The 15,696-nt window shown below is 41.0% G+C and overlaps 2 protein-coding genes across 4 annotated transcripts in view; one reads left to right on the forward strand and one right to left on the reverse strand.

Annotated features, from left to right (window-relative positions):
- The window catches only part of LOC110986432 (dynein axonemal heavy chain 12-like), a 48,711-nt gene extending 41,148 nt beyond the window's left edge, over window positions 1–7,563 (forward strand). For all 3 annotated transcript variants that reach the window (XM_087135284.1, XM_087135285.1, XM_087135286.1), the window contains 13 exons: window positions 113–257; window positions 666–890; window positions 1,349–1,528; window positions 1,799–1,939; window positions 2,079–2,216; window positions 2,438–2,671; window positions 3,250–3,435; window positions 3,783–3,886; window positions 4,254–4,365; window positions 4,647–4,877; window positions 5,205–5,296; window positions 5,468–5,535; window positions 5,882–7,563. In XM_087135284.1, the coding sequence (XP_086991410.1) occupies window positions 113–257; window positions 666–890; window positions 1,349–1,528; window positions 1,799–1,939; window positions 2,079–2,216; window positions 2,438–2,671; window positions 3,250–3,435; window positions 3,783–3,886; window positions 4,254–4,365; window positions 4,647–4,877; window positions 5,205–5,296; window positions 5,468–5,535; window positions 5,882–6,072 (2,047 nt within the window). In that variant the 3' untranslated portion in view covers window positions 6,073–7,563. The remainder of the gene's footprint in view (window positions 1–112; window positions 258–665; window positions 891–1,348; window positions 1,529–1,798; window positions 1,940–2,078; window positions 2,217–2,437; window positions 2,672–3,249; window positions 3,436–3,782; window positions 3,887–4,253; window positions 4,366–4,646; window positions 4,878–5,204; window positions 5,297–5,467; window positions 5,536–5,881) is intronic.
- Window positions 7,560–15,678, reverse strand: LOC110986429 (V-type proton ATPase subunit S1-like). Its single transcript, XM_022248278.2, has 9 exons — window positions 15,531–15,678; window positions 14,797–14,923; window positions 12,926–13,003; window positions 12,181–12,365; window positions 11,800–11,908; window positions 10,875–11,107; window positions 10,577–10,630; window positions 9,761–9,995; window positions 7,560–9,183 (listed from the first exon to the last, which is right to left on the reverse strand). The coding sequence occupies exons 1-9, from the start codon at window positions 15,632–15,634 to the stop codon at window positions 8,959–8,961; spliced, it is 1,350 nt and encodes a 449-aa protein (XP_022103970.2). The 5' UTR covers window positions 15,635–15,678; the 3' UTR covers window positions 7,560–8,958.
- Between the last annotated feature and the right edge of the window lie 18 nt (window positions 15,679–15,696).

Consider the following 15,696-nt stretch of genomic DNA (forward strand, 5'->3'; position numbering starts at 1 on the left):
AGAGTCCATACAAGATGACAACTCTGGATAATCATTTGCTCCATTGAACATGAGATCATTGCAGATATGCTGACTTTGTGCCTCTTGATTTGTTGCCCTTCCCATTCCATAGGGATCACTTCCAGGACCACTTGGAGGATTGGAGAGCTCTGTACAACAGCAAGGAGCCCCACAGAGAGACTTTCCCCGCCCCCTGGAGTGAGAAGCTCTCCGACTTCCAGAAGGCAATTGTCATCAGGTGTCTCAGACCGGACAAGGTTAGAAACTGGCATTTTTTGTTGTGCACACTTTTAGAAAATCTCCCTGTCTTGTCAGAGTTAACATGTTCGTCGCCTTTCTTTGAGAGTTGTACCATTGATTATCATGTCGTATTTCAAAAGACTCATTTCAAAGTTCAAACCATAATTGAGAGCAGGAGACGCTTGGTTTTCCAACACCTTTCATATAAATGTACTTCTTAAAATGCCTTTTTTTGATTTGGTATGTGTTATCTAACTTTGGTGTGACATCATGGCAATTTGAAATTTCTCAGATGAAGAAAAGTTCGTTAGGTGTCAGAGTAAAGTTTTTACTTTGTTTTCTGTGCCGTTTGGACTTTTCTTCTCGTTTTTGTCTGGCAACCCAGCCGATAACCTACATTAAAACTCCTGCCTTTATTCCTGTAGGTGGGGCCACTGGTCACCGACTTTGTCATCAGCAAGCTGGGCCAGAAGTTTGTCCAGCCTCCCCCCTTTGACCTGGCCAAGAGTTTCACCGACTCCCACTCCTGCGCCCCACTCATCTTTGTCCTGTCCCCCGGCGCCGACCCCATGGCCGCCCTGCTGAAGTTTGCCGGCGACAAGGGGTTCAGCGGGGAGAAATTCAACGCCATATCACTGGGACAGGGACAGGTCAGAGTTTGCTCGAGTTTTCAGACTAGAAATATTCACATGTGTTATTTTATCATCAAGTTAGGAACAATTTAACATCAATCTCTAAACTTGTCAAGTAAACAATAGCGGTCTTTCTTAATGAAGTCCTGATGGTACCAAGTGTTCTACTCTCAGCAAAACTAATTCTGAAGAATGTGTTCAATCATAATTAAACAATAGTAGTGCAGCGTTACCTTTACTTACTTTGACAACTTACAAATGCTAGTTCAACATGTAAGGCTATAAGTTGTAAGAGAGAGTTGTATTAAAATGAGTAGAGTAGAAAACCAGTCAATTCCTTGAAGTTAATCTTGATAACAATCTGCAAACATATGATGTTCTTTTAATATCAGTATGCTTGAATCTTCTAAAGAAGACAACCTTTTCAAGCACGTGTAGACTAAAGCATTGCTTCCGCCTTGTTTTTTTTAACCTAGGGTCCTGTGGCAGCCAAGCTGATTGAGGCAGCCAAGCAGGATGGCACCTGGGTGGTGCTGCAGAACTGCCACCTGGCGGTCTCCTGGATGACGGCGCTGGAGAAGATCTGTGAGGATTTTACCCCAGAGACAGTCAATCCAGACTTCAGGCTGTGGCTGACCAGCTATCCATCAGACAAGGTACCCGACCAAATTCATATCTATAATGTAAAGGACTATTTCTACACAGGAAATGTGGTTTTTAAAAATCAAATGTCCCTACTCGGCCAAAATTGGCACGGTACCAGACACAGCATTTTGGCCGGTCATCAGTTTTTCCTAACCTTGTTTGTTGAGCACCTTTCTGATTCACACAAAACATTGCCCAAAGTTAGTGCAGCTTCTTGTGGACAATCAGAAGTGTATCCCATTGCTCAAGAACGCCTACTTTTCTTGCTTTTCCTCAATCAGTTCCCAGTCACTGTTCTCCAGAACGGTGTGAAGATGACAAACGAACCACCAACAGGTTTGCGTATGAACCTACTACAGTCATACCTCAGCGATCCAATAAGTGACGAGGAATTCTTCGCATCGTGCCCTGGGAAGGAGGGGGTCAGTATTCATTTCTTAAGCTCTTATATTTTATATTCAGAAGTGAACTTGGCAAAAACAGTAAGTTAACCCCCTTATTTTCAGCATAAGAATTTATTTGTGTATATTAAAAAATTCCTAATTGCTGTTTCATTTCAAGGCTTGGGAAAAGTTGCTGTTTGGAATGTGTTTTTTCCACGCCCTGGTACAAGAACGCCGAAAGTTTGGCCCTCTAGGCTGGAACATTCCTTACGGTTTCAACGAGTCAGATCTCCGCATTAGCATCAGACAGTTACAGGTAAGACGGCAATCATACCGCTAATCATCGTCCAGGTTTATCATTTTTGCTCAAATTGAGTTGCGAAGCAAGCTTATGTTTATTTCATCGCCCATTCAGATCACGGTGCCTGCTTTCTTCAGAAAGGCAATAGAGAAAGAACGATTGATGTCGTGTTACTGAATATTCAGTAGTCTGTATGCATATTCATGACATTCCTTCCTCCCCATTCATCCATGCAGATGTTTGTTAATGACTACAATGAGGTGCAGTACGATGCCGTCTCCTACCTGACGGGTGAGTGCAACTACGGTGGCCGCGTGACGGATGACCGAGACCGACGCTGCCTGCTGACCATCCTGGCTGATTTCATCAATCCCCAGATTGTCTCCGACCCCAAGTACAAGTTCTCCCCCAGCGGCATCTACTATGCCCCACCCAAGAGCTCTTACGAGGAGTACTTGGAATTCATCAAGGTGGGTGAAAACTTCCCTTCCAAAACAAACATCAAGATAAGTAGACCGATGGCCTAATTTTTTCTCAGTCTGGTTAAGTAGTAGCACTTTTGCTCCGAATCACATTTTTTAGAAGGTTCCATGTTGCCTTTGATGAAGGGTCTGCCTAGGGATTTTTGTAACTTTACATTTAAAGAGATTCCGAGATCAGTGAAGTGGAACTACCAACGTAGAGTCCCAAAACCTGCACTGCCAAGACATCCAGGGGCTACCTACATTTTCATACCCCTGTGTAGGAAACTGATTGCTCATTTTTGCTGGTAAACATTCAAAGGATACCAAGCCCCATGTGGAGTACTAGCGGTGAGCTCCAGCTTTCCAAATCCTGTAAAAGTCTCCCAAAGTTCCTTTTCGGTCTAAATGGACCTGAGATGGTGGACGGTAAAGACAGATAGTAGGAGAAATTTACTATTCAGACTTTTGAGGATCGAAACTAAATGACTGGGAATTTGCCTGAAAGGAGAGATGTTAAAACATTTCTCTGGCCAACCAGTATGTCATATCAAGTGTCTTGTCTTCATCTCATCGTGTGTCATCAGGGCCTTCCTCTATCCCAAGAGCCCGAGATCTTTGGCATGCACGAGAACGTGGACATCTCCAAGTCACTGCAGGAGACAAGGCAGATCTTTGATTCCATCCTGCTGACCCAGGGAGGCCGGGCCAGCGCCGGGGGAGGCAAAACGGACGACGTGCTATATGAAATCGCCCATGACATCCTGTCCAAGGTGGGATCCCACAGACAGTCTTTAATTTGTCATTTTAAGTGGTAACAGTTCAGTGGTAACCTCTCCCTTCGTAGAGCACTGAAAACCTGACACAAACTCTAGACAAAATCTGATTCTGATGTTGAAACCTGAACGGTTTAAAATTAAAAACTTTACTGATTATGCCACCCTTGAGGGAAGTGTTGTAAATCGGTGCACCGTTCCGTCATCATGACGTGCAGTTTCATTGATATGTCCTGTCTAAATTCAGTCACTGTTGAAACAACCTTTTACTGGAAACATTGAAATTACTGACTGTAGTTTGTTTTTGTTTATTTATTTATTTTTTTTTATTTTTTTTGCTCCAGTTGCCCAAGGACTATGATTTGGAGGCAGCTCTAAAGAAGTTCCCAGTAGTGTACAACGAGAGCATGAACACTGTATTGGTGCAGGAAATGGAACGATTCAACAAGTAAGATTAATATATTCGTGTTTTGTCCATATCTCAAGAAATGGGGGTCCAAGCAGGGTTTTTTTCCAAATAAACAGTCATTTTCTCTGTGTGGTACCTTTTTCGAAGGGTGTGTAACAATTATCACTTAGCTTGCAAAATGAACTGTCCAGCTCATTTGTCAAGTCGGAGGATGTCTGCAAGTTGAGAATTATTTGCCCAAAGAAGCAGAACTCACAGTCTTAACAGTCAGGTATCGAGACTGGCTAAGCACTGGTCCTTGGCGTCTTTGGAGCCATTTACACCCATTATCAGCCATTGTACTTGGGTGTACTTTTGTATTTTGATTGTTCACCTGGCCTTGTTCTTTTTCATTGTTGCTTGTCAGTCTGATGCGGACCATCCGAAGCAGCCTGCAGAACCTGCAGAAAGCCATCAAGGGCCTGGTGGTCATGTCCTCGGAGCTGGAAGCCGTGGGCAGTAGCCTCCTCATTGGCAAGGTAGGCCTGTCACTCCTATGACGTGTAACCTGTTCTCGTCTCCACCCCTACCCACCACCACTCCCTCGCCTTTCCTTCCTCTTTTAGTCATCTATTGCATCAAGTTGTGCCCATTTGAATGCCTGTATCCGTCCAGTGCACTGTGCCCGATCAGGAATCCTATGCGTTGCTCCAGCATTCACAGTTTGCTTCCAGAAGGCAATGCTTACGGGGAAATGTGGCACGACATGATGTGCAAAGTTACGTTGGCGTAAGTCAGCTTTCGACGTGTCTATCCACAGGTGCCCGAGATGTGGGCCAAGCGATCCTACTCCACCCTCAAGCCTCTCGGCAGCTACATCACCGACTTCCTGGGCCGGCTCAAGTTCCTGCAGGACTGGTACGACAACCAGAAGCCGGACATCTTCTGGCTATCGGGTTTCTTCTTCACCCAGGCTTTCCTGACGGGCGCCATGCAGAACTACGCCCGCAAGTACACCATTCCCATCGACAAGTGCGGCTTTGAGTTTGAGGTAGGCTTGGAGGAGTTGTTGGCTCTGGCCGGTTTTATAGAGATGCTTCATCCAAAGCGTAGTGATTTTTCATGAGATACCTCAGATAGCATTGCTTTTCATATGTCCTTAATTTGTATTTGCATGATCAGAGCACACTTATTTGTATCGGGAAGAAAATCCCTCTTTTGTAAGGCAAATAAGAATGTGTTTCACGCGTATTCTTCAGAAAACTTTTGAAGAACACCTTGTGTTGTTACATGCACAGTTACTTTGCCGTTTGCAAATTTTCGGTTAATGTGAGGCCCTGAAAAATTCAAGTCCAGCTTCATTTTTCCTCTCAAACAGGTCTTACCTTGTGAGACAGTGGACAAGCCTCCCGAGGATGGCGTGTATGTGAACGGTCTGTTCTTAGACGGAGCTCGCTGGGACCGAAAGAAGTGAGTATAGGCCTCACCCTCAGTAACATGTGACCCGCCGTGTTTCGTCAGAAGCAAAAGCCAACTCTTCACATGGGTTATGATGGAGGTGATGGCAGTGGTGGGGAAATTCTTTTGTTAATGATATTCTAATACCAAAGTGTTTATATTTGGCTTTTCTTTTTCTTGCAGGGGAATTCTTGCGGAGTCAATGCCCAAAGTTCTGTTCGACCCTGTTCCTGTGATCTGGATCAAGCCTGGTAAGTTGAAGTACAAGGTCATGATTGTAGATGTGGCTTTATAGTAGAGGCCAAAGCAAATGGTACACTTCGAAGGAGAAAAAGCTGTGAAAAAGTGGAAATGAAAACACAGAAAAATATCCTTCCAAGAGCGTCCAATGAATGAATAGACTTGTACTTCTTTGCTGTTTGAATTTTAAAACCACGATTTGATTTTGGTCCCTTGTCGGTCAGGTGGCCTTATCATAAGACTGACTTATGGACATTCTAATACAGAACTGTAATTACCAGATATATTTGGAGACATCTTTGCTGTCAGCAAACATGTATTTCAATTCCTTGAATTTGTCATGAATTGCTTATTCAGGGAAGAAAGCCGAATTCAAGCCCAAAGCTGACTATGTGTGCCCCTTGTACAAGACCAGCGAACGTAGAGGCACGCTGTCAACAACTGGACACTCCACTAACTTTGTCCTGCCCATGGAGTTGCCAACTGATAAACCGGTCCAGCACTGGATCAAGAGAGGTGTAGCTCTGCTCTGCCAATTGGATGACTAGGGTTGATAAACTGGTTAATCCATAAGCAGTGGTTTGATATTAACTATTGGTGGATGTCTTGTACATACATTTATAAACAGGATAATCTGTTTGATATAGTGATTGCAACACTGGGTTCAAAAAGAAAATTGCTGATTACCCTGGTTAAGGTTCATTGGGTAAGATACTCCCCGGTTATCTTTTAAGTTACAACGTTGAGTTAAAGGTTGTAAATATTTGGTTTGTGTTACTTATTTGTACATACATTGTTTGGATTTTGATAGTTCATGGAGTGTATTTCTATTGTGGATATTGCAGCCTTGGGAAATATACAGATTCCTTGGTACTTTTGTCCCAGCGCACATTGCAGGCAGAGGAGTTTTTCTTGTGTTCATTTGTTATTTCAATCTTTTGTTGAATTTTCTTTGGTTTTAGCCAAGATATATATCATAAAATGATCTTTTCCTGGAGGGAAAAACTGAAGTCTGATCTAGTTATTAATTGCTAAAAATGAGTACCTTTGGCCTTAATACAGTCAAAGAGAGTGCCTTTGTAATACCAAAATAAGCCGGTCATATTACATGTGTATATACTGTACAAATGATATTCTGATGTGTGGCTTACTTTGAAAGCAGCAGTGTGAGTTGACAGCAATGGAATACTTGCATAAAAGAAAAATTAGGAATGTTACCGACATTTATGACTTACAACACACATCGTGGAAGGGTTTCTCACCCTAAGGATTTCTGGAATATCTTTATGGGTGGATTCTTCTGCCTCAAAAAACACCTTGGGCATTGCGACTAGGATATGTAAAATTCCTTCCAAATCAAACACTGGACAGTAAAACAGTGGTGTATTCATAGCACTAACTACTGCACTGGGTACATTGTAACATTGGAACTAACAATGGCCTGGCAGAGGTGTCTTGATTTCATTGGTTTTTCCAAACCTGGCGTTTGAGTTTTGTTGGTGACACAAGTCCGAGGAAGGAACTGGCGTGATGAACCTGTATTTGCAGTCACCAATTGGAGTGTTCACTTATGATGAAGAGAAATGGAAAGCAAATTTAAACCCTTGAATTTTCTTCAATTATCCAGGTTAAAGTGAAGTTTAATACCGTTCAAAACATCCGACATTTTTTTTCTTTGAAAATGTCCAAATGATATCGCCATTAAGTGCTAGATGAAGATGAATTTCTGTTGAATCTTTAAACATACTATAAATAGTTGTATCTTTCAGTGTCGGAACTCTGACTTGTGGAAAAGTATTTGAAAATGTATATTTTTAAAGTAAATGAATATAGAATTTAAAGAAGTTGACATTGAGTTAATATTGTTCAATTAACATTCCGTCCTCTTTTTGAAGCATTTTAAAAAGGAAAAACTTCCGTCCAAAAATCCAAACTTTGTATATTCTTTGTATTGAAGTCGCACCTTGATATTAAAAGAATGTGTACATTCCATTTGTACTGTGTGAAAGCAATAACAAAGGATTGACGTGGTATGTCCAGCTTCATTTTCCCGGAATTTATTTTTACTAATTGACGAGATCATATCTGCTAATCATGATACACAATTTGAATTTTGAATTCCCCACATTCATAATTTGCCCCGAAGAAAATAACTTTGCTAAGAGGCCATTCTGAGAAGGAATATAGTTTATTCCTTAAAAATTTGTATCAAAAGAAAAAGGCAAACAAGTAGAACCTCTGAGAGAGAAAAAAAGTTGGAAGTCAAGTGACCAACAAGGGAAATTGTGAGAATTACGACTTTCAGAATTTTTAACACAATTCACATGATTAGACAAATTAATAGGTAGTCCTTTTCTTGTTTCACTTTTTTTACCAAACTGTTCTAAGCTCTGATTACAGACACTGCTTTAATTCCCCACCAATATTCTTCTCAGCTACAACCCTTCAAAAGATTTCCCCTCATCCATCATCTCGTTACCAGAACAGCTCATAGAAGTACACGAACACATGCAACACAAGCCTTGCATTCAGTGGCAATACCTCCAATCGGATCCTGGTTCCTGCTGCTTAGAGTTGATAACTTTGAACTCTGAATCAACCATTTCACTATTCCAACTACCCATGCCAGGATAAGAATGTCAGAGGTCATTTGGGAAGAGCAAGAGCCACCACGAGGTATCGCGCATGCCAACTCACACCTGCTGAACAGTTTGAATTGGGTGCCTTGTGGTTGAACGACTTGCCTTTTTGAAATAATGAATTGGCTCATTCTCCAACAGAAAAATCACCTGACTGCACCTTTATGTCAGCTTAATTCTACAAGATTTGTTGAAGTTTTGTCTGCAGGGTCTCCCAATACTTTTACCTCGTCCATAAAAGAAATTGCACGGCTTTCAATTGTGAATCAATCACAAGAAAATGGATTCCAAGATGGGGTTCTCTTGTGCAGAGTTCTTGGTTCCAAGTTCTCAGGTTCTTGGTTCTAAGTGCCACAGGGTTATGATACACAATGGCATACTTCATAATATTAATGGACTCCCACTTACTACCACATGGTAACACTATTACATTGCATATAGTTACAGATGGTTCCCATAATGCTAGACTCAATATAATCAAGTATAACAAACATTTCCAACACGGTTAAACCAGACTGAAAAGTAATACCTACATGTACATGTATTACAACTTATGACAATCAGCACAGCTTTGAAAGAGAATATTTGCCCATGTTCTAATTGACATGTCTGTTGACAATTGTCCTTTGATTGGTCAAACCGCTTCAAACTCAAACCCTGATTGGTTTAAAATTTAACAATCAGCAATCTCACTAGTCACTTTCCACATAAAACACTAATTCGAAAGCAATCTACAATTCTCTCTCAAAAGCTGTTTTTACTGCATACTTTAAAACCCATACAAATTACACCAGACTAGTCAGCAGACGTGTTGACAGTAATAGTTTTTCCCTTCGGATCGTCAAATTTATCCATAACCCTAAGGCTGGACATCATACCTAAACCAAAGGAGAAGATGAGAAGTAAGATAAGACCCATGAAGAGACCCATCCATATGCCTTCGGTAAAGAAGCCTACACAATCGTTAGCTGGACCAAACTGTGGTACCTCCCCCTTCTTTGTGATTCCCGACGGTTGAACCTGAACAAAAATACCAAACAAAAACAAAATTTAGTCAGGTGCCTTTTCAGGATAAGATTTTGGCTGTGAGAACCATACGCGTCGACCCGTCAACAATTTACAGCACTAGACAGACCTGTGGGAGACAGGAACTTATGAATTAGAAATATTTGTGGTTATGTTAATTACCGAAATGGGTCACTTGGGAGACATTCCCATAGGAACGTGCACAAAATTTTTTCAAACTTTATCGTCCCATAATTCAATATTCCCTAATCCGATCTTAACCAAACTTTGCATGTTTTCCTTTCAGACCCTAATCTATCATCTCTCAAAATGTGGACACTGAAAATTTTCCCCCTTTTGGTAGTTGGAGCATAAGGGAGACATTGAAATGTCTCCCAAGTGACCTATTTGGAAATATCAAAGATGACAAAATGGAGCTATTATGAAACTGTAAACTTCAAGAATAAGCAAATTCAATTAAGAATGGTTATCTTGAGTGACTTGTTTGTATCCTGCACTGCCACTTAAAATGATGGCAACAATGCTCAAGGTCACACCATGCTGGATCCTACTGACTCCAAAGCCAACCCACCTGCAACTCAGTGATCATGAGTTGTCCTGAGGTAACACCTTTGCGACCCTGCCGGGGTGAGAGGGTAAAGACGCCGTCTGAGCAGTGGTAGGAGAAACTGGTGGGGGTTTCAGTGATTCCGGTTTGGAGGTCGTACGTTTTGGTCGTCTCACTGCCCTCTGCAAACTCAACAAAGCTAGCTGACGATACTGTCCAGAAACTATTGGCTTTCTTTGGTGTTGTTATGAAGGTCAAACTGCAAAATGGTAGATGTATGAAGAAACATTTGTGAATGAGCACCAATCTCTCTATTAACCCCTTCAAGCTGGGTAAAAAGTTCCCTTGAATTACAACCTGCTGGGCGGTGTTTTATGATTTTGATTTTGACATTCGTATTCACCATGCTTTTATATGAATCGTGGCTGGGCGCTTTAAAAAAATGCCATTGTTACGTTTATTAGACTGTTACATAACGGCTTCTTTGTTCACCCTCGGCCCTGCCAATGCCCTATATATGCACATAGGGCATTGGCGACGGCATAATGGACGGCTTGACAACATACCCATGCAAAGTTTTCAGTGACCAAGGAACTTCCTATGGGTTGCGAGTTATATCCAAGTGTGGATGCACGGACAGATAATTGTGACAGAATGTAAACAAGCACTATTGAGAAGTGAAATTCTTGTCATTTTTGCTAGTGTATGGCGACAACAAAATAAGCCTTTTAAATTTACAGAGAATGGTGTGAGTTGGCCAACAATCCCTTGTTGGTAGACTAAGAAATACTGATTAGTCGTCTCGTTAAAAATATCCAGGACTTAAGTACGGTAACTCACCTCATTTTGAAGTCCTTCAGATCGGTAAGATCCTTATCCAGCTTCATTTCCAAACTGTCAAATGAACAGAACTTGAATGCAGGCACTGAACTTGGGAAACATTTTCAACTATTTCAAACTCGCATTACAAAAACGCTCTATCCTCTTTCAGGTACGTCACACAAGCTATTTCAATTATCAGGGAAACTGAGTCAGAGGTGAGTTAACAAAAACAATTTTTCGTCTTCTTTCCATTTTTACTGATCATTCGTGTGCAGCTAATGAATTATAAATTATACAAAGCATAAACTGAACTTACTTAACGATCACTTGCTCATCTCCATCGGTCCGACAAGAGGAGTTGGAAAATGACCAACCGGAATTGGGCAAAGTGATCGGCTTGGCCGAGCCCATGGTTAGGCTGAGGGCATTGGCTGTCATGTAGACACTGCATTCTGGAGTCTTGCTGTTGTAGAAGGCAATGAAAGACGACTCGTCAGTTTGGAGGAGATGCCGGCTGATGGTCAGTCGGTCGCTAGGTGGTGGCTTCGGCTAGGGAGGAATTGGGACAGTTCAATATACATCAATGTATTCTGAAGCATTTGAACAGCTCGTGATGTATTCAGTAGCACCTACCACACAATCTGATGTTTAATTGATAATCTCAACTCGTCAGGCAAGTTTTACAAAGATACTTCAAAACTGTACCAACTAATAACTAATCACTAGGCATGATCAGTCAAGTAACCTGTGGTGGCATGAGGCGGTCACATATGCACACACTGGCTCACAGGTAATCCTATAGAGGCTACTCCATACATGTACATGCCATGAACATGGACAGGTTTGACAAAACCTTGGAATCGTGTCACGCTCACATAGAGATTATGTGCTGGGCACGAGGCCAGGAGAGCTACCTACGGACTTTAATTCCTGGGGCCAATGTCACAAAGCTCATAAGCACAGTCTTTACTACTCAGCAAAGGCAGGTAACCGACCAAGATAAAATTTGCTTTGTCTGGGTTGTGACTGGACCTCAACCTAATATTTCTAATTAAATAAATAAACCAAACCTTTTTACTTCTTGCATCGAAAGTTAAGCCCAGATACGCAAAGCGAAACCATGGTTGTTACTAAAATGACCTCTGGTGTTAGAATCACACCTGGCTACACATACATGTTCCTATCTGCAACATTTAATACTACTTAATAAATCTACCAAAGAGAATTTTGAATTATTTTACCACTGATTTCTGAGTTGCTGTCAGGATTGCTGTGAAGGAATTCCTTTGTCCCCGAACCATGGAGTTCATGATGTTATCAGCATTGGAAAAGGCCTCCTCTTTTGAATCACTGAAAGGAAAACACGCCAATTAACAATTAGGTTTGAAGAAATCAAAACTGTCTGCTTATTTCCTCTACTTGAACCAGCAATGAACCAACTCCTGTCTTTGTTTCTTGTTTTGTCGGTACAATGACATCATAGGGCCATTACTGATGTCACAAAAACAACCAACCAATAGCCAGTGCAGACACATTCATGGTCAAAAAAACAAACCAGGTTTCTAATAAGCAAGAACAATGCTCACTACAGTTTGGGACACAGGGGCTTTTTTCCCACTTACCTTGAGGCCACATCAAAGTGCATCACCACCAGATTGGTCTTGGTTGTGTCCAGGGTCCCACTACCCATGATAGGGTTATGCAGGTCAACTGTGGCACCGCTGACCTTTGAACTCAGCTCCTTCTGAAGGTCACCCAGCTCAACAGAGGGCAGTACTAGACTTGAGAGGGATTCAGTCATTGCCTTCTGCAGAGACAAAAATTGGGAAAATTATCAGTACGGTGAAAGATTTACTGCTTTAATGTGATTTGTTTCACTATTGAAATTTGCAATTTCATTTTAAACAGTACTTAAATTACTTTAAACACAGAAAATTAATTCACAATGAAATTTACTATGTACATGTACACTCTAATGCCATTGCGTACAGAGTAGGTCAAAGAGGACGGGTTTCAATCTTTTCCTTTCATTTATTTGTAACTAATGACAATATTTACACCATCCCTACATGTAGGTTTGGTTGGGTGGATTAAAGAGACACATGCATTGTTTGATGTGGCCAAACACTTACTGAATACCTTTGACACCTAGTGCGGGTAGTTTGCATGACAAAGATTCACATAAGCAACTCAATTTCCTTAGACATTATAAGGACGAGATTTCAAGAGCTGGGAAACCTTGTGCGTGAATACTTTTATGAGGTATGGTGAATTTCAAATCTTCCTTTTACACATTTTCACAAAAGGTGCATTAACAACTCAGATTGTGCAAGTTCCAGATTACACATGCACATGGTCATGTCTTACTTTGAGGTGACTCAAGGCACCACCTTGTCCATCTGAATTGTAAGCATCGCTGTAGCGGGTAACATCATCAATGCTCAACTGAGAAGAGAATTTGAAAAACCAGTTACACTTTGCTTTCGGAAATTTTAACAAATAGAGAGCATCTTGCAGATGCTTACCCTTTTGAACTGTACAAAATCTCATACCTGACACAAAACTTTCGGTGAATCTTTGTTCTGAGAGAAATGACCTTCCCGGGTATTTAGCACTTGACTAGTCTACCGCTGTCTGCCAGCAAGGCCAAATTTTATGAATGATTTGTGGAATTTAGACAGATCAACTATTAACTTGCCGGACACTGCACACCACTGACAGTTTCTTCCACGCCACACAGAATAAGAAGCACACGATCTTATATCCCACATATTGAAAAGCAATAAGTTGTGTCCCCAAGCAGGCCACTTTACCCTAACCACCATGCAGGATGCTTTCATCAGACCTTCATGTATGTACATGTACGTGTATGGATACATGAAATAGAACTGATGTGGAAGGGAGGCTGGTTACACATTTTGTTCAATATGAATAATAAGCTCCCATTTTCCAAGTCACATTTCTTTTCACTACAATTTCAAGGAAAACCATTAAAATTGAGAAGAATGTTTTTTCTTTTTTGTCCACATGATGAGTGGTCCTGGACGGAACAAATTTTAAAGTTTTTAAATCCATGCAAAGGACTTTTGGTCTCTGGCGAGGACATTCCGAGTTAACATTTAGCCCTCTGTTGGCAAAGAGTTATTAGCTAGCTTAATAATGAATGAAAATGGAATGAAAAGCATGCTGCATGTACATGTAGGTCACTACAAGGTCTTCCGTCCTGACAACAGCCTTTGAAAATTACTCAACTACAAGCCCCATCCTGTTTCGGTGTGCACACTGTAACCTGTCACCAGTAGAAGTCGTATGCATAACACAGGAAATGGAGTCATTTCCACAGACAGACACTCATAGCCAAACAACAGAAACACAAATTCAGGTAATGATTGGTTTCTCCTTAAAGCATAAAAAAGTATTCATGTTAAATGTACAAATTTAGTGACAATGTTAAATTTTGAATCAAAGTCTTATTAAAATTTTTGAGTCATACTGTAAAATGGGGAACTGTGTTCAGAGTTAAATTAATCTGGGTAGTTTACATGTAAGAATGCTACTGGTTTCATGTACACGGAGGAATTCTAAGGCTTGGCAACAGTTCTTGGCAGAATTATCCAAGAGGTTCCAGGAGTTAAACAGAATGGTGTAGCAAGTCATCCTCGGTGCATATGATAACACGCAGGCAGGGTTTAGATGTACATGTATACATGGACAAGTGAATGTGTTCCTTGTGTGAACCGGAGGAAAAAGTATGCCCACAGAATGCAGGCAGTGAAGACATCATGTGGACTTGCCAAGGTTTCTACTTCTTGAAAGACAGTGTTAGAGGAATTTACGAGATACAGTTATTCCTTACTAAATGATAAACATTACTATTTTTTATCAAAACTCCAAGTTGAAAGAGAGTTCATGCTGTGGATAAAATAATTTTTCTCCCCCGATTTTTCAACCACATGTACAGTACACGTAAACGGAAGAATGTCCATAACAGGCATCTAATGCTGGAAACTTCAGCCGTCAATCATCAAATGGGATGCATCTCAGTAACTACATCACTTGTAAAGACATTGCTACATATCTCCAATATTTTCGATTTAATACACTTTCCTGACCATTATCAAATATTACCAATGGAACTCAAAATGGGGTCAGACTTGGACAGTGGTTATTACCAATAATTAGCCGTGCTTATGGTTCAAATCTGAGCAGAGGATGTAGGGTCATACTTGCACACTCACCTCATCAAAGACAAAAAGGAAAATATTCTGGGGCTTTGTATGTAGGATGCTGCTCAAATAGTTGGTACTCAGCTCTTCCCTGGTAATAACCTTCCCAGCAGAAATTCTAGGTTTGTTGGTAAAGGATCTGCAATATATGGCCAACAGAAAAAATGATGTAGACCTCCAAGTAAAATTGGAGAGGACAAATGTGTATAGGGCCTAGGCCTAGGCCTATATGTTGAGCACAGTTAGTCAATCAGCATGACCATGGTGCATTATTATCTTCCACAACCGTGCAAACAACCACGAGTTAGACAAAAACTGCACTGATCGCAAAATTATTGCCAAATCACGCAGTAATGTACCGGTTGTAGATTGACGGATTAGGCAAAGATTGACGTGTTGCCCAGATTGACCAATTGCACCAACATTTTCAAGGCAACAGTCACTCCCCCAGTCCGAACAAGTACATAAAAACTACACGTTGCGTTGTAATACAAAGGGCCTATCCTCACAAAATGCAGGAAAAGGTACACAGTTATATGCAATCTATCTACAACTTTTAAGATACTAACGGGGTAGGCCTAAATCATTCAGCAGGCCTAAATGTTGAAATTTTGTCATTCAAAATGAAAAAAGATGATGTCATTCCACACATTGACTGACATGAACACTACGGACTAAACATGATAAATGACAGAAACATTTTTCATAATTCCAGAACATACTAGATATAAGGTTTTCATATTTACCTTGTATTGGACCATGCTATGAGTGGGACTGCTTGCTCACCAAAGCAAAAAACGGGCGAAAATATCGCCAAAATGTAAAGCACAAACTGTATCGATCCTTCCATGACGGCTGAACTCCACAAAATGCATATGATGATCAGGAGAAGTGCACTGACCTTCCATCATA

The sequence above is a fragment of the Acanthaster planci genome, linkage group LG04 (assembly GCF_054643075.1).
Source record: "Acanthaster planci isolate LZ-2023a linkage group LG04, COTS_SCS, whole genome shotgun sequence".
Taxonomy (NCBI): domain Eukaryota; kingdom Metazoa; phylum Echinodermata; class Asteroidea; order Valvatida; family Acanthasteridae; genus Acanthaster; species Acanthaster planci.